Raw genomic sequence first — 14,599 nt, 5'->3', positions numbered from 1 at the left:
AGAAACAATTAATCCATCAACAGTTTAAGTAACTGACTAATTGTTAAACACAAATATTTGCTGGTTCAAGGTTCTCAAATGTGGTTTAGTCTGTTTTCAAATCATTGTAAATTGAGTATCACTATTTGAATTTCACAGACTAACTGATTGATCACTTTTACTTCACTATTAACTTTAACTATCACTACTGTACAATAATCAACACCATGATCAGTTCATTCTATATTCGTTGGCCTAGTTCATCATTTTATCTCTTATTGTGAATCAAGTGCACAGTCACTTTCTTATCTTCATCCCAAGCTTAGATTTACTTGTTGCACATCAACATTTTATCAGCAGGACTTTAGGAAAAATAATTTGTGTGCAGTTTTGAGCTGGTCGTCAGAAGCTAAAGCCCAGTTCCAATGATATCCACAGGCATTTTAGGAATTGCCTGACTACATTTGTGCATAGTAATCTGAATAGTTTTTGGTTATGGTGATAATGTTTGTTATGTGAGTTTCTTTGGGTCATGTAGTTAGCCCATATTTAAAATGGTCTGATTAGATTTCTAAAGGAAGATGAGCTGAGATCTATGTCCCACCAGGAAACATAGATCTCAGTAGTGATGTAGATTTCCTTTCTGGTTGGGTAGTGCATACATTATGAAGACAAAATAAGCGGATGGACTTGGTTGCTAGGATACATAGTCCAAACGTGGGAGCTGATGGATGAAGCCTGACTTCACTTCTACTGTCTTGCTTTAGCTGTTATAGAGAGTTGGTGGTATAATGATTTTTTAATATTACATCTACATGACTTTAAGTTGGCAATTCCTGCAGTAATACAAAAAGATATCTCATCTTTTGCCTGTGTCTATGGTAACTAATGTAGTGTGTGCTCACATGGCTTTGGACCCTTTTACAGATATTGGTTTAAAGTAATTTAGGCCATTGCTTTTTTAATAAACAAATGTTTGGCCACGAAGACATCAGTTAGTATTTTAAAATATGGCGTAACTAGTAGAAACGAGAGAGAACTGACCCCCGACACTGGTGTCTCTCTGTATGTTTATTTTAGGGCTGTCTATTCGTAGATCTTTTTGCCTGCTAGTATCAAGTAACACTGTGCACTCCCACCCAGGGTGAGAGACTCACAGGCCTGGGGCTTGTCTCATTCTCATAAAGTAGGGCAGATAAGTTAGCTGAATAACTGCGCTTATTAAAACCTGGCTTTCTCTCCTGTCTTGAACGTGCACTGCAGTAAAAAGACCTGGACTCAGCACAGTTATGCAGCTTACCTGGCAATACTGCTGTAAGAGGATACTCCTTTCTTTGTTCTTTATACAGATATTCACTTTGTGATACCAGGCTAGAATGATGTCCATTGAATATACACAGACACAAGGTTTGATGTGGTAACAACCTACTTCTTTTGAACAACACAAAACTGATGACATTGTGTAGAAAGAAAAACAGGTTCTTCTGTTCATCCAGGACTTCATGATATCAGTATCAAGATATCAGATATATATATATATGTTTTAAATATACATTTATTTTGCAGCAGGCAGTCCAGTTGTTGTAAGTAGCTCACTTAATTTTAAGAAAGCATACACTTCACAGCGGTATGCTTTTACCACTTAAACTGGCAGAAATGATGACAGAAATCTTTTAATAAATAAGAACAACAACACAAATGTCCATCACAGTTTCCTAGTCCCCATATTCAGGTGCTTTTTTGGCTCCTGTATCGAGCCATTGTTTGATACTTTTATGTGTTAAAACACTAAATTGATATGTAGGTGATTGAAAAAGTAAGAGCTAAATTGACAATACCACGTGATGAAAATAGTAAAATACATATGTATACATAAATATGCCTGTTTTATCAACAATATGTGGTTGCTTGTATGTGGGCATACGTTAAAGGTCTATGTTCTGGTCCTAGCTGCAGTTGTCAGGATTGGGTAAACCTGAACAAAGTCATGGATCAGAATGGTTTACACAGAGTGACATTGCCTTTGTTATTTTCCCAGCAGTCAGCCAACTGCCAGCTGGGAAGGAACAGTTAATAGTCAAAATGTACAAACATTTGAGGAGAGACTGGTTGTCATCATAATGCAAAATTAAATTAAGTGGTGGGTTGTGCAGAGTTGTGCTGGCTCAAGTGTAACTTGGCCAAAGTGTAACTACGTGTATGGTTACAGCGGTTAACTCAGGTTGAAGTAAGAGCAGCACAGTGAGAGCTGGACAGTGTAAAACAGTCACCTCACCTGAAGGGCACAAGAAAGTGAACATTAACCTCCTCCTGCCCACCCTCCATCCTCTGTTTTCTCCATCCATCATCCCTCATGGATCTCTCATTTCCCCCTCTCATCTGATCTGCATGTTTACATGATGGAGTGATTTCTCTCTCCATCTGGGGAGATTAGCTGTCCAAGGCTGCCCTTCTGCATGCAAGATATAAGGATGAAAGGAGAGTTGGGCAAACACACTCTCTTCCTCCGCTCCCATTATCAGCTTCTCCTCAGCTGAACAAAAAACACCAACTTTGTTGCAGGATGTTCTGCGGTGGCTGTTATTACGATTTGGAAGCAGTATGTCGTGAGTACTGAACTTGTGGTAATGGTGGCTGGTTTTTCTGTTGAGATTTGTTCAATTATCTGAAGAAACTTCTCTCCCTCGCTCTGTCTGTCATCCCTAGAGGGCTCTGTTCATTCCAATGACAGCCTGTCAGACTCCAGTCCACCTGCCCCTGGTGTTCCTACTCAGGTGGTCCAACCAGTGCAGACCACCCAGCAGGTAAGATGCACGCACATACGCAAACCGCATGGATTTGCCATTTGACCAAGTAGGAACAAGTCACATCAAATGGTTGAGCACCCAAAGTTCTATCTGTCACTGTGGCTCTACTCACCAGCAGAGGTCAGTGTTGCAAGCGGTGTCGCAGGCAGCCAAGAGGATTCAGGCTGGCCACATCAACAACCTACAATCTGTGCACATTAACCAGGAGGTAAACAGACATACAAAACATTTCCTCTTATTATGTAAGAGAATACGCAATAAGTACATTACAATAAAACAAGTGTAAAGGTAATGGCTCCTCCTGTGTTGGCTTTGTCCAGTGTTACAGGCAGATAGAAAGAGAGGGATGTAGGATGCATGTCTTTTCACCTCCATCACCTTCCTCCTCTTTCATTCCCTCTTGCTAATCCCTCACTCACTAACTGCTGCCTCGCCAGGCTGTCTGAGATGTTCCTGAACACTGAACTCTGCAGGTCATGCTGTTACCTGTGTGAGCGAACAAGCTGTTAGGGTTGTTTTTGGACCAGCACTTAGATCAATCTTTAATGGCCGACTATAACCCTGAGACTTCTATGTTTTTCTAGTTGTATTCCTTAATACCCACCTACCTCTTGACCCAGTTACGGAGCACAGCACAGTTATTTTCCCCAGTAGAACAACAAAATGTGGTTTGAATAGTATTAAAAGAAAATTGGTTGGGGTGCACGGTAGCTCACCTGGTAAAGTGCGTGCAAAGGCCCAGGTTTGATTCCAAGCTCCGGCCCTTGGCTGCATGTTGAATGCTAATGTTACTCCGTGTCTGTTAGATGTGTAAATAGACAACTGTTTGCTAACATGTTCACCATAACAACTTTTTCCGTATTGTGTTTACAGCTTGTGTTGCCTCCAAGTGGCCAAAAAAATCCATTAATGCTGCTTTAAGTCTCCTGTTTGCCTGGTTTTGCAGGTGGAGCATGTGTACTCTGGCCAGGTGTATGTGGATGCAGGAGGAGGAGATGCAACTTTTACCACATCCACCATGTGAGTAGAGAGGACACTCCTCTGTGTGCATGATCATATCTCAAAGATATGATCATGCACACACACAATCACCTTGCAACTTTCCTGGTCACACAACTGTCCCTATTGTGCACTCATATGTTCGTGTGTGTGTGTGTGTGTACGCCCACATGTGTCTTTTCCTGTCCAGTCGATCGGGCACATATCCTTTTTCCGACTCGCCCCTCTACTCCCAGACCCCTCCTACTTCCTCCTCCACCTACTACGAGGCCACAGCCAGCTCTGAGTCGGACATCCCCGGCTCGGTGACTTCGCAGCCGGTTTCTGTGGCAACAGCGGGAGCCAATAGCGGGGGAGCTGCTGCGGGCGGAGGAGGCTACGTCATTCAAGGAGGTTATGTGTTAGGAGGAGGAGCTAGTGGAGGAACAGGTGGAGGAGGAGGACAGAGTTACTCCAGCCCTAACTCTCGCGCCCCACCTGCCACTGTGAGTACTGAAGTTCAAAGTGAAAAATGTGTTATGATCTAAGACATGAAAGACATGAAAACAAAAATGATGTCATCTCCCTCAGGTGCAGTGGCTGTGTGAGAACTATGAGGGGGCAGAGGGGGTGAGTTTACCCCGCTGTACCCTGTACTACCACTACTTGCTGCACTGCCAGGAGCAGAAACTAGAACCTGTTAATGCTGCATCATTCGGCAAGCTCATTAGGTCTGTCTTCATGGGGCTACGTACACGGAGATTAGGGACCAGGTATATATGTATACACACACACACACACACGTACATTGATTTTGCTAGACGAAGAATATCTTTTTATAACTTTTCATGTTTGTGTTTCAGAGGGAACTCTAAATACCACTACTATGGTCTACGGATCAAATCTGGCTCCCCTCTGCTCAGACTGATGGATGAACAACAGCACATGGCAATGAGGCAGCAGCCTTTCTCACAGAAAAACAGGTATCCACACACGGCCACGCCTTTGTGTTCCTGTGGCTGAAAGGATTAAATGTGTACACAGTATTAATACTTAGATACTTATTTGTTGTTTAAAACAATACAATCTCAGTTGATAATATATTCGATAGTACTGAAACTATCGAAGCTGTTAAATGTTAATGGTCACTCTCCCACTTTCTTCTGAACCAGAAGTGTGTGCAAGTTGTTTATTTTTAAAAAGAAAAAAAAAAAAAGATCCCATTTTGTCTGCCTCCAACATTTTAGTTTTTACATTTTTGCTGTGGTATTAAAGATCTCTTTTTTTTATTTTTTTTTTCTTTTTTCTATTTTATCTATTATTGTATCCAAAGTTTAAAACTTGTATTGTGTCAGCCTTAACACATACACACAGACACACTGTGGTGCCAAAAGTGAACAGGGCATAACAGTGCATCTTGAGTTGTAGATCCCTTCAACAACAAGATGTAACATGTGTTATGATGTGCTTTGCTTATGATGTAATAGCAACTTGTTTTAAAGGCTCCGGTTGCACCATTAGCTGCATTTTCCCTGTGACTCACTATCTCTGCCTCCGTGATTGATGCCTACTTTGCCCGATAGGATAAAGCCAGTTCAGAAGACACAGGGGATCACCAATGGGACATCAAGTGGTTTGGGTCAACAGCAGGGGACGGCACTCTGTGATATATCGGCGCAGGTGCAACAGTATCAGCAGTTTCTGGGTGAGCAATAACTGCATGTTCACCTTTTTAAGCAATACACACACTCTTATTATATGATTTAGGAATGAACACTTTTTAGATCTTTGATACAACGAGTGATGATGAAGAGTAGGTCTGACACGTGTAACTGATGATCTTTCTGTTACTCTGTGTTCCCTCTCTTTCTCTGTTGCTGTATCTTGTGTAGAGGCTTCAAGGCCGCTGCCAGACTTTGTGGAGATTGATCTGCAAGGTCAAACCCTGCCTGATGGGATCCTTTTAGAACACCTCAAGGCCTTTCAGACTCTCTACAGAGAACACTGTGAGGTAGGCAGTCATGGACAAAGACAGGACATGCACACTAATTATAATACCCTGGATTATAAATTAGCTTACTTCTCTGTCCACATACGCAGCGCTTGATGTAGTGACTGTTCAAATCCAGCTTTAATAACAGCCAGCTGTCTGATGTCAAAGTTGACTTTAGTGGTACATGCTAAAAGACTCTCAAGAAAATACTCTTTCCAATGAAAATGGCGTGTGAAGACAGTTTAGAACACCTCTGTGGTGTTATGTGTGCTCCCCAAAGGCCATTCTGGACGTGATGGTCAACCTTCAGTTCACTCTTGTGGAGACACTTTGGAAATCCTTCTGGAGGTTCAGCCAGAGCAGTGACGCAGAATCACTCGACCTGTAAGTGTCACCAACACACCCAAACAATCTGATGCATGAAATGCTGGCACATAGATCTCATTCACAACTGGGACTGAGTATGAGTGGTCTGTCTTCTCCGCCGTCACAACTATCTCATGCGCTCCTCCAGGAACAACGAGTCTGAGAAGCGTCTGCCAAAATCGTGCCTGGTGGTGCTGTGCAAGTACGACCCCGTGCTGAGCTGGACGAAAGAGTGCGACAACCTGCTCTACCAGACTCTGGTGGAGATGCTCATCCCTGATGTACTGAGACCCATCCCCAGTAAGTTATTGAGGCCCATGAGAGCCCTGTATACAAAACTGTTGAGTGAGCCATTCAACAGTAATTGATGAAAATTGCTCTTTCAGTCTGGGGGCGAGTTTAGGAGTTCTACCTTCTACTACACAGCTTCATGTTTAAATGTAAATGCAAACCCTCTCTCTCTCTCTCTCTTTCTTTCTTTCTTTCTTATCCCTTCCTCAGGTGCCTTAACTCAGGCCATCCGTAACTTTGCCAAGAGTCTGGAGAACTGGTTGACAGGGGGCATGATGAACATCCCGGAGGAGATGGTTCGCGTAAAGGTAATATAGAGGAGTGATTACTTTTTATTATATTTGATAGTCTTTGTGCTTTAGTTCTGACACAATGCGCATTGTGTCTCCTCCCTCTTTCCCTCAGGTGGTGTGTGTAGGCTCCTTCTCTCAGACGTTGCGCCGGTACACCAGCCTGAACCACCTGGCCCAGGCAGCCCGCGCTGTCCTCCAGAACTCAGCCCAGATCAACCAGATGCTTTCAGACCTCAACCGTGTTGATTTCACTAATGTACAGGTTTGTACTGCTGTCTCTCTCCTTCCCCACTTCCCATCTATTACTGTGCACTGGTGTTTTAGTGAAATAGAGCAGTACCCTGACCCGTGTCCCCCTCAGGAGCAGGCATCCTGGGTGTGTCAGTGTGAAGACCGTGTAGTACAGCGTCTGGAGCAAGACTTCAAGATGACTCTGCAGCAGCAAAACTCTCTGGAGCAGTGGGCAACCTGGCTGGATGGTGTTGTCTCTCAGGCTCTAAAGCCTTACGAGCAAAACCCTGTTGCCCTACCAAAGGCTGCCAAGGTCTTCCTGCTCAACTGGTCCTTCTATAGGTGAGGGGAAAAGAAAAACATGATATATAGAATTATTTGGTTTTTCCATTGAAGATCATTTTCTATGCTTTCTCCGCTGTCTCACCAGTTCTATGGTAATCCGGGACCTGACTCTGCGCAGTGCTGCCAGTTTTGGCTCCTTTCACCTGATCCGCTTGCTGTATGATGAGTATATGTACTACCTGATAGAACACAGGGTGGCCCAGGCTAAAGGAGTGACACCCATTGCAGTCATGGGAGAAGTATGTGTCTGCACCTACAGCACCTCACATAGGTTCAGTGTGCACTTGTTAATATATGTTTCTAAATGTCTAACCCTTACTCTGGGTTGCAGTTTGCCAGCACCATCAAGAGCCGAATCTCTCCGGACCTGGAGAAAGGTAAATCTAGTGTGGTTCTCCTCACAGATGGTTTCACGTTTTGCTCCAGCCTCTGTTATCAGGTCACCTAATGATGCCTTTGTCCATCAGAAGAAGAAGAGGAGGATGAGGAAGATGAGAGCGAGGACGAGACTGGAGATCTGGTGCTGCAGTCCAGCTCCCTGAGTGCAGTAGATGATGAGAAGGAGCCAATGGAGCCGCCCGCCAAGCTGCCCAGGACGAGTTTGAATCTGCACACTCTGACCGAGACCCACAGCACCCCACCTTAGTCACACACACACACACACACACACACACACACACACACTCACTCACCTTTGCTTTAAGTTTAACATCATGTCATCCCATTCTGTCATCCAGTGTATGCTTCTGGTGTGCAAACACATGACATTTGGTGTTGAGTGTGTGGTCGTCTGTTGTGTGGGTGTGTGGGTGTATGTGCGTGCAAGTATGTAGGAAAGTTGGAGACCCCTTTGCCAATTTTGTATTCTGTACTTCTGTGCTGCCAATCTTTTTCTCTTTGCCTTCACCTGCTCATTTTCAGCCCTTCCCTCGTTCCCTGTGCCTTCCCTGTCTATCCAGTGGTTAGACGTCAGTAGCCGCTGCTGTCCAGCCTACAGTATACTGTATACAGTAAACACAGTATATTCTTGATTCCCTCCTGCCCCGCCTTAACCACTGACCTGATTGCTGTGGTGAGATAAGACTCCAGTGTTCTTCATTGTACTCTATACTCAAACTATCACTCACCTTGCCTTTTAAAGCAATGACTATGCAGGGGAGCTGGACTATAATGAATGGCACCGTCTGAAATTTAAATTTTTTTAACCTCACAGTAGCATCTGGAATGATACTGCAAACCATGGATTTTGTTGGCACATGGATGTTGATTGACAGCTATGTGGATGCCATATTTTACTTTTTAATGTATTATCCTTATTAATTTGGCCAATTAACTGATACCCTGTGCCTTTGAGAGATTTCTAGCCTGAAAAAAAGCTTGTATTCTATATATTCTGTATCAGTGGATTAATAAATGAAGGTCCTGTGAAGTAGTGTTGGTGTTGTCATGAACTTTTAATAGCTGTGAAAAAACAAACAAATCTGAGATGGTGACAGTCAAACCTCGTGATGATTCTGCCCAGTTTGATGTTCCTCATCCATCCACTGTTTTATCTATATATCAGCCATCCGTTCTTTCAAGCTCATAATCTCTCTTCTAAACAGACACACACACACACACACACACACACACACACACACAAACAAACTGGACAGACGGCTTAAGTGCTACCCCACCACACACACCTTCATAGATGCAGTGCAACCTGAACGGGCCACAGTACAAGGCCAAAGCTTATCCCACCCAATCAGCAGCACTTACTACACTGTATCCATGACAACCTATGTACCAGCTACAGCTATCTCAAACTTTTTGTAGTGTGAAAGTAGATGTTTATTTTCTGGGTATCAATGTTGAACATTTTGTAGATAACCTATATTATGTACCTTTTGTGGACACTGTCATATATCCAAACTATTTGTATGTTGTTTAACCATTATTGCCTTAAAAATGTTGTGGTGTGTCCACCATCCAGATTATTGAGCTATATTTTTATTGTGATGATGGTGATGATGGACCAAGCATGTGAATATGGTGACTTTATAGATGAACCCTTTCCAAAGAGCACATGCTCAACCAGCAGCCTCTCACATGGCATGAGCAGATTTAGATTTTATTAAGTGTGTTGTACTTTGGGACTGAAAGGAAAACAATAGGAATTCTAATCGTACTAGTGGGATGTCCCTCAGGATGGAATGACTACCAAGATCCCACCAAAGAGCACTAAGCAGAAAACAAGGGTATATTTACATGTGTTAATATTGTGAGAGCAGACTACAGAATCTGACTTCAAAATAAAATCAACTGCTAACTGCGATGTTCTTAGCTTGTGCTGCTGAACCTTTTATAAATGAGGTCCTCTTTATGTTATTCTGAAGACCTTTGTACTTAGATCTGTGATCAACGTTTGTAGCTTTATTCTCACTGTCAACTAAAATGATGTTTGCTCTCAAAACTTGTGCCAGAATTCTTTCTTTCGTGCAGCCACTCTAGACTTTGCTCTTGGTCATTGCTCAACCACATCACCTACACCGGAGGTTCTCAACCTTTTTGGCTTGTGGCCCCTTAAGTGGGTTCTCCAGCAATGTAGTATTGTACTCCCATAAAGTTGAGAAAATCACAACTTTATGGACTTACTCTCTTACTTACTATGGAATTTACGACACTATTGACAGAAATATCCTTAATTTTAGTGTCTATATTAGACCCTCCCTGCCCCCTAAATGCCCACTTCTGTCAGACCAGTTTGTACTGCAGGCTTTCTGTTAGAAATGTGAAGTCTAAAGCCCAAGCACACTTAACCTTAATAAGATAATCAGGTTTATTTTTTCACACTTTAGAAAGTTCCTCCAGAGCCACAGAAGCCTTTATATAACTGCCGTAGTACATGTGTAAAATAGTGCCCCTTTAAAATGAAGCATACAGTATCTGGGACCCTTTGTCACAGGCTGCCGTTATCAACCATTTGTTACCAGTTTAACCAAATACCGGTTTTCTTTTTGAATCTGAATAACTTTTAAAGTTAAAGCTTGCAAGCAAGTATACCAGGGGTTAAGCACCATGACAGTTTTAGATCTCAGGTTCCACTGACCCGAGGCGATGAGTAAGCAGAGAGCCTGCTGAATAGAGCTTTTACAGACTTAACTGTGTATCCAGTTCTTAATACAACAGATGCACAAACAACTTTTGAACATTTTATTTTAACAAAATATCCCAATAGAACGAAAGTGTCACTTCCAAGCCAGTAAACATACAGTGTGATGTCAACCAGCTGAGCAGGTGACTCCAACAACCCTCTACTTCCATGACACAAGTTTAAAAAACAATGTGAAGAGTCAAGTGATGCAGTACTGGGTTCAATTTGTCTCATTTTAAATACTGCAGCCTCATAAATCAACACTGCTAGACTGAACAGGTCCAGACCACGTGAGGAAACTACGTGTTCAGAAGCAGCAGAATCTGTCAAATGTTACACTAAACATGCACACACTCATACATTCACACACTTGTTCTCTGGTTGAAATCCCCTTGTCACATCACATAGGTGCAGATATTGCATACGTTCAGTTACAGACACACATAAGGAACACTCACACTACAATAACAGTACGCCTTTATGTATAAAAACAAAAATGTAAAAACTAAATCTTCGTTCAGTCCAGCTCTCGGTTTTGGTGGTTGCAATGATACAGTACACAATTACAAAAAGGATGAAACCTGTAAAATTAAACACAGACCACCTAAAAAAAAATCTCCATCTTTATAGTATTGAATCTAAAGCGTTCTTTGTTCGGTTTCTATTTGACACGTTTGAACTACATGTAGCGCAGTCACTGAACGTGTGCAGTTTTGCTGAGATTAGGGTCGAGCTTCATACTGATGACGAGGCCATGTTGCCGTGTGCTTTTCCTTCCGTTGCTTTGACACTTCTTTCTTCACAATACAATCCAGGTACATCGGTCACTATCTGCCAACACTTGCAGGGACGAGCCTACAGGTGACAAGACGAGTGATGTTTGAATTAGAATACATAACGATCTGCACAAACACACAAATCAAAAACAAGTTTGCAAGGACTGTCGAAACTTCCTACAGTGGCTGGGACCTGTTCTGAAAACGGCAAACATAAAGTCGGACCACAGTGTCTGGGGTCCACACAGGACTGAGACATTACTGCAGTAACAAACTGCTGGCCCAATCGACCTTATTAATTAACCTATATTAGTACTACGACTGAATTTATCTGAAATAAACACTTAAAAGAAATAACAAATGTCCTAGGCACTAGGTATTATCTAGAAGGCCTTTTTAACTGAAGACATTTTCCAGTCGTAGTATAGAAAAGCAGAGGTATAAATAATAAAATGATTGATGGCAAAATTCCATTTAGTTGCTTTGGTTTCAGGGTCCTGGTTAAGGCCTTTTTCACAGCAGAAATGTCGACATATGACAGTAGGAAAAAACACAGGTGTCACCATCACTTTTGCATTTCATTGTCCCAGGCAGTAAACGTACAATGTGACAGTAAGCCAGCGTGCACAATAATAGCGAAATGGAATTCAGCCATCGTTCATTTTATTATTTACACCTGTGCTTTTCCTACTGTGTCATGCCTGTGTCATGGCTCGCTGTCACACTATCACTGCTTACTGGGACACTTAAATAGAACAGAGCCATCGTTGATTATTAGCAGCTGTGCTTTTCCTGCTCTGACATTGTCAGTGACCTAGCAACACGCTTAAAGGAACAGCGTGGTCACGTAAAATGGTTGCAAGTCTGGCAAGCAAGTGTGTCAAAGTGTACTTTAATTTAACTGTCAAAGTAGATCAGCCTCTCCGAGTATGTCCGTCCACTAGCACACAAGATGAAGGCTGTACAGCAATTCAAGTAGTTAAGTTGGATTTGCCTGCATTTTAAAGAAATTTATTTAATCAATTTGAAAACATTTATGGTAACAGCAAAAAATCTTTGTGCACAAGATGCAGTGAAGCAAAAGGTGCTGGTGACTGTAAGCTGAGAGTGCGGTCACTTCCACAAACACTTTTTCTTATCGCTATCTGGTAGACCTTGTGTTTGTATTCAGCTTTTAATAGAGGTCCATTAAACATACTACAAGAAATGTTTAACTGGTTTATACTGATGCACTGATATGACCTACCCAAAAAAAAGAAAGAAGAAGAAGATTGGCTATTTCTATGCAGTTATACCTAATGCATATCACCAGGTTGGATTTGGTCAGATTCCCCAAGAAATTAGACCAAACGAGGCGGTGGAAACACTACCACTTTTGTCCACATGCTGCTTTAAATTCCAATGCACAAAAAATACTAAAAAGGTCCCCAGCTGCTATCGATCTGGTCACTAGAAGTAGAAGTAAGAAGCAGTTTGCTCTAATCCAGTTGTATCAGCCCTGTAACTTCTGAGCTGGATGAATAAGAATCCTCATAGACATCTGAACAACAACATTTGATCCGTGTAGGAGAGTCTGTGGTAGATACCAGGACAGTGAATGTGTGTGCAAAAGTGTATACAACTCACCTTTGTGTAGAGCTTCATTGGTCATGCGATTAATGTAGCGGGTGCTGCTCTCGGGAACCAACCACTTCATCACAGTGTTCACACAGGACTTCCTGTACGAACTCCACACACTCCCACTGACAGGATAAAGATCGACACCGTTAACACAACAGAACCGCACCGAGCATAATAACACAAGAGGGAGACGGACAGGTCTGTGTGTGTGAGGGGGGCAGTAGTTCCTTACCTGGTCTGACCCTTGACCTCTGTAAGGTCACCAACACCCACAGTGCAACACACACCCGTGTTTAGGTCCCAGCTGACCTGCAGGTTGGAATGGTACGTGTTTGGCCTGGGAACAAAAAACAATGAAAAGCAGACTTAGCAGGAACAGAAAAAGGTGTCAGATACAGGGCCTGAGAAGGTTCTGGGTTTATTCAATACCTGCAGTGCTCCTCGTCTGAATTGGAGAAGGCCAGTAACAGCAGGCCGATGTTGATCATCACAGTGTTGGTTTCAGGACACACCTGATACACATCAAACACACATTATCTCCAGGTCAAATGCAAAATGATCTTCTGAAGATACAGTACGTGAGACAGTATTTGCAATCCAATCTATAGAGGAGGAAAACAGTGTATTGTTTGAAAACCATAACACACTACATTACCTCCACAATGGAAACACAGACCAGGACAGTTCTCAGATATGAAAGGTTAGTATGTGTGTGTGTGTGTGTATGTGTGTGTGTGTGTGTGTGTGTGCTGACCTCTAATATCACAACATCATAGTCGCTGAAGGAGCAGAACTGGGGGGCCCAGGCAGCATCGCTCCTGATCACCTCATTGATAAGATACTCAAAGTCTAAGGTAAGTTGCTCCACACACACACTCTGAAGGAGAGAACACACACGTTAAAACGTAAGCAACATTTTTTTTAAAAAGGTACACACAAACCCTCACAATTCACATATGTGACTTATGTTTCTTTTTAGTGAATGAATGCAGGTTCTGGCACAGAATTTACAGGCAGGTACATGTCATTATAGAAAATAACTATGAGACACTTAACAGTCTTTCCTAGATCAGTGGTGGCATTGGTTGCCTACAGCAACACCCAATCATTGGCATGAGTTAAGTATCAAATTTCAGAGCAGCTTTTGTTAGATTTTTTTTTTTTTCAATAACAGCTTTGTAGATTTGTAGACACAATAGACACACACAGATATACTGGCACACACATACCTGCCCATTGTGTGGCCCAGTGACCAGCTGCAGGTTCCGTCCTTTAAGGTCAGTGACTGTAAAAGGTAGCTGAACTTTATCGTCTTCATAACCTAGACGCAGAAACGGAGAAGAAAAATGTGGGAGCTTCAGACTTGACCTGATCAGTAATTTCTAATTCTAATCACTCATCCTCTGTCTCCTCCTCTTTCGCTCACCTCCTGTATTCTGCTCTGCTTCCCCTGGCTGTTGGAGGCAGTAGTGCAGGCGTGAGTAGTTGACATATCCAGGCTCGCTGGTGCCAGCCTCCTGGGATGAGGACGGGGTCGGAGGAGATGACAGTGACGAGGAAGAGGAGGCAGGAGACATCACCTGTTCAGAGCACTGTGGCAAACTGTGGCTCCCACTTGATGTTGACGCTTGTGGCAAACTAGTCCGTCTCTCCTCCTCTCTCCTCCTCTCTCCATTTATCCCTTTGTCTCCTGGTATCTGCACTGCCTCTTTCTCACCACCATCAACTGTTCTCCTTTCTGCCTGGCCTTCATTCTCTTTTTCTTTCACTCCTCCTCCTCCTCC

The 14,599-nt window shown here is 42.8% G+C and overlaps 2 protein-coding genes across 9 annotated transcripts in view; one reads left to right on the top strand and one right to left on the bottom strand.

Moving 5' to 3' along the window:
• rfx1b (regulatory factor X, 1b (influences HLA class II expression)) overlaps nucleotides 1–9,731 on the top strand; it is a 12,044-nt gene extending 2,313 nt beyond the window's left edge. For 2 of the 8 annotated variants that reach the window (XM_035660035.1, XM_035660036.1), the window contains exons 3-18: nucleotides 2,686–2,783; nucleotides 2,902–2,994; nucleotides 3,733–3,806; nucleotides 3,976–4,270; nucleotides 4,356–4,537; nucleotides 4,628–4,747; nucleotides 5,348–5,469; nucleotides 5,657–5,775; nucleotides 6,038–6,141; nucleotides 6,272–6,423; nucleotides 6,625–6,722; nucleotides 6,820–6,969; nucleotides 7,069–7,280; nucleotides 7,369–7,522; nucleotides 7,615–7,660; nucleotides 7,751–9,731. In XM_035660035.1, the coding sequence (XP_035515928.1) occupies nucleotides 2,686–2,783; nucleotides 2,902–2,994; nucleotides 3,733–3,806; nucleotides 3,976–4,270; nucleotides 4,356–4,537; nucleotides 4,628–4,747; nucleotides 5,348–5,469; nucleotides 5,657–5,775; nucleotides 6,038–6,141; nucleotides 6,272–6,423; nucleotides 6,625–6,722; nucleotides 6,820–6,969; nucleotides 7,069–7,280; nucleotides 7,369–7,522; nucleotides 7,615–7,660; nucleotides 7,751–7,929 (2,198 nt within the window). In that variant the 3' untranslated portion in view covers nucleotides 7,930–9,731. Of the gene's footprint in view, nucleotides 1–29; nucleotides 2,586–2,685; nucleotides 2,784–2,901; nucleotides 2,995–3,732; nucleotides 3,807–3,975; nucleotides 4,271–4,355; nucleotides 4,538–4,627; nucleotides 4,748–5,347; nucleotides 5,470–5,656; nucleotides 5,776–6,037; nucleotides 6,142–6,271; nucleotides 6,424–6,624; nucleotides 6,723–6,819; nucleotides 6,970–7,068; nucleotides 7,281–7,368; nucleotides 7,523–7,614; nucleotides 7,661–7,750 lie in introns of those variants that run through there. The other 6 variants (XM_035660042.1, XM_035660041.1, XM_035660037.1 and 3 more) reach the window with 6 other exon arrangements.
• Nucleotides 9,732–10,464: 733 nt separating this feature from the next.
• dcaf15 (DDB1 and CUL4 associated factor 15) overlaps nucleotides 10,465–14,599 on the bottom strand; it is a 7,561-nt gene continuing 3,426 nt past the window's right edge. The window contains exons 8-14 of the mRNA XM_035660798.1: nucleotides 14,242–14,599; nucleotides 14,045–14,136; nucleotides 13,570–13,692; nucleotides 13,245–13,327; nucleotides 13,048–13,152; nucleotides 12,822–12,937; nucleotides 10,465–11,274 (exon numbers count right to left, since the gene is read on the bottom strand). The exon at nucleotides 14,242–14,599 is cut by the window's right edge and continues 1 nt beyond it. Coding sequence (XP_035516691.1) covers nucleotides 11,219–11,274; nucleotides 12,822–12,937; nucleotides 13,048–13,152; nucleotides 13,245–13,327; nucleotides 13,570–13,692; nucleotides 14,045–14,136; nucleotides 14,242–14,599 — 933 coding nt within the window. The 3' untranslated portion in view covers nucleotides 10,465–11,218. The remainder of the gene's footprint in view (nucleotides 11,275–12,821; nucleotides 12,938–13,047; nucleotides 13,153–13,244; nucleotides 13,328–13,569; nucleotides 13,693–14,044; nucleotides 14,137–14,241) is intronic.

The sequence above is a fragment of the Morone saxatilis genome, unplaced genomic scaffold (assembly GCF_004916995.1).
Source record: "Morone saxatilis isolate NCDOM2014 unplaced genomic scaffold, NCSU_SB_2.0 Contig17, whole genome shotgun sequence".
NCBI classification, from domain to species: Eukaryota; Metazoa; Chordata; class Actinopteri; family Moronidae; genus Morone; species Morone saxatilis.
Note: the sequence above shows the minus strand (reverse complement) of the source record. Positions and strands in the feature narration are given on the sequence as shown.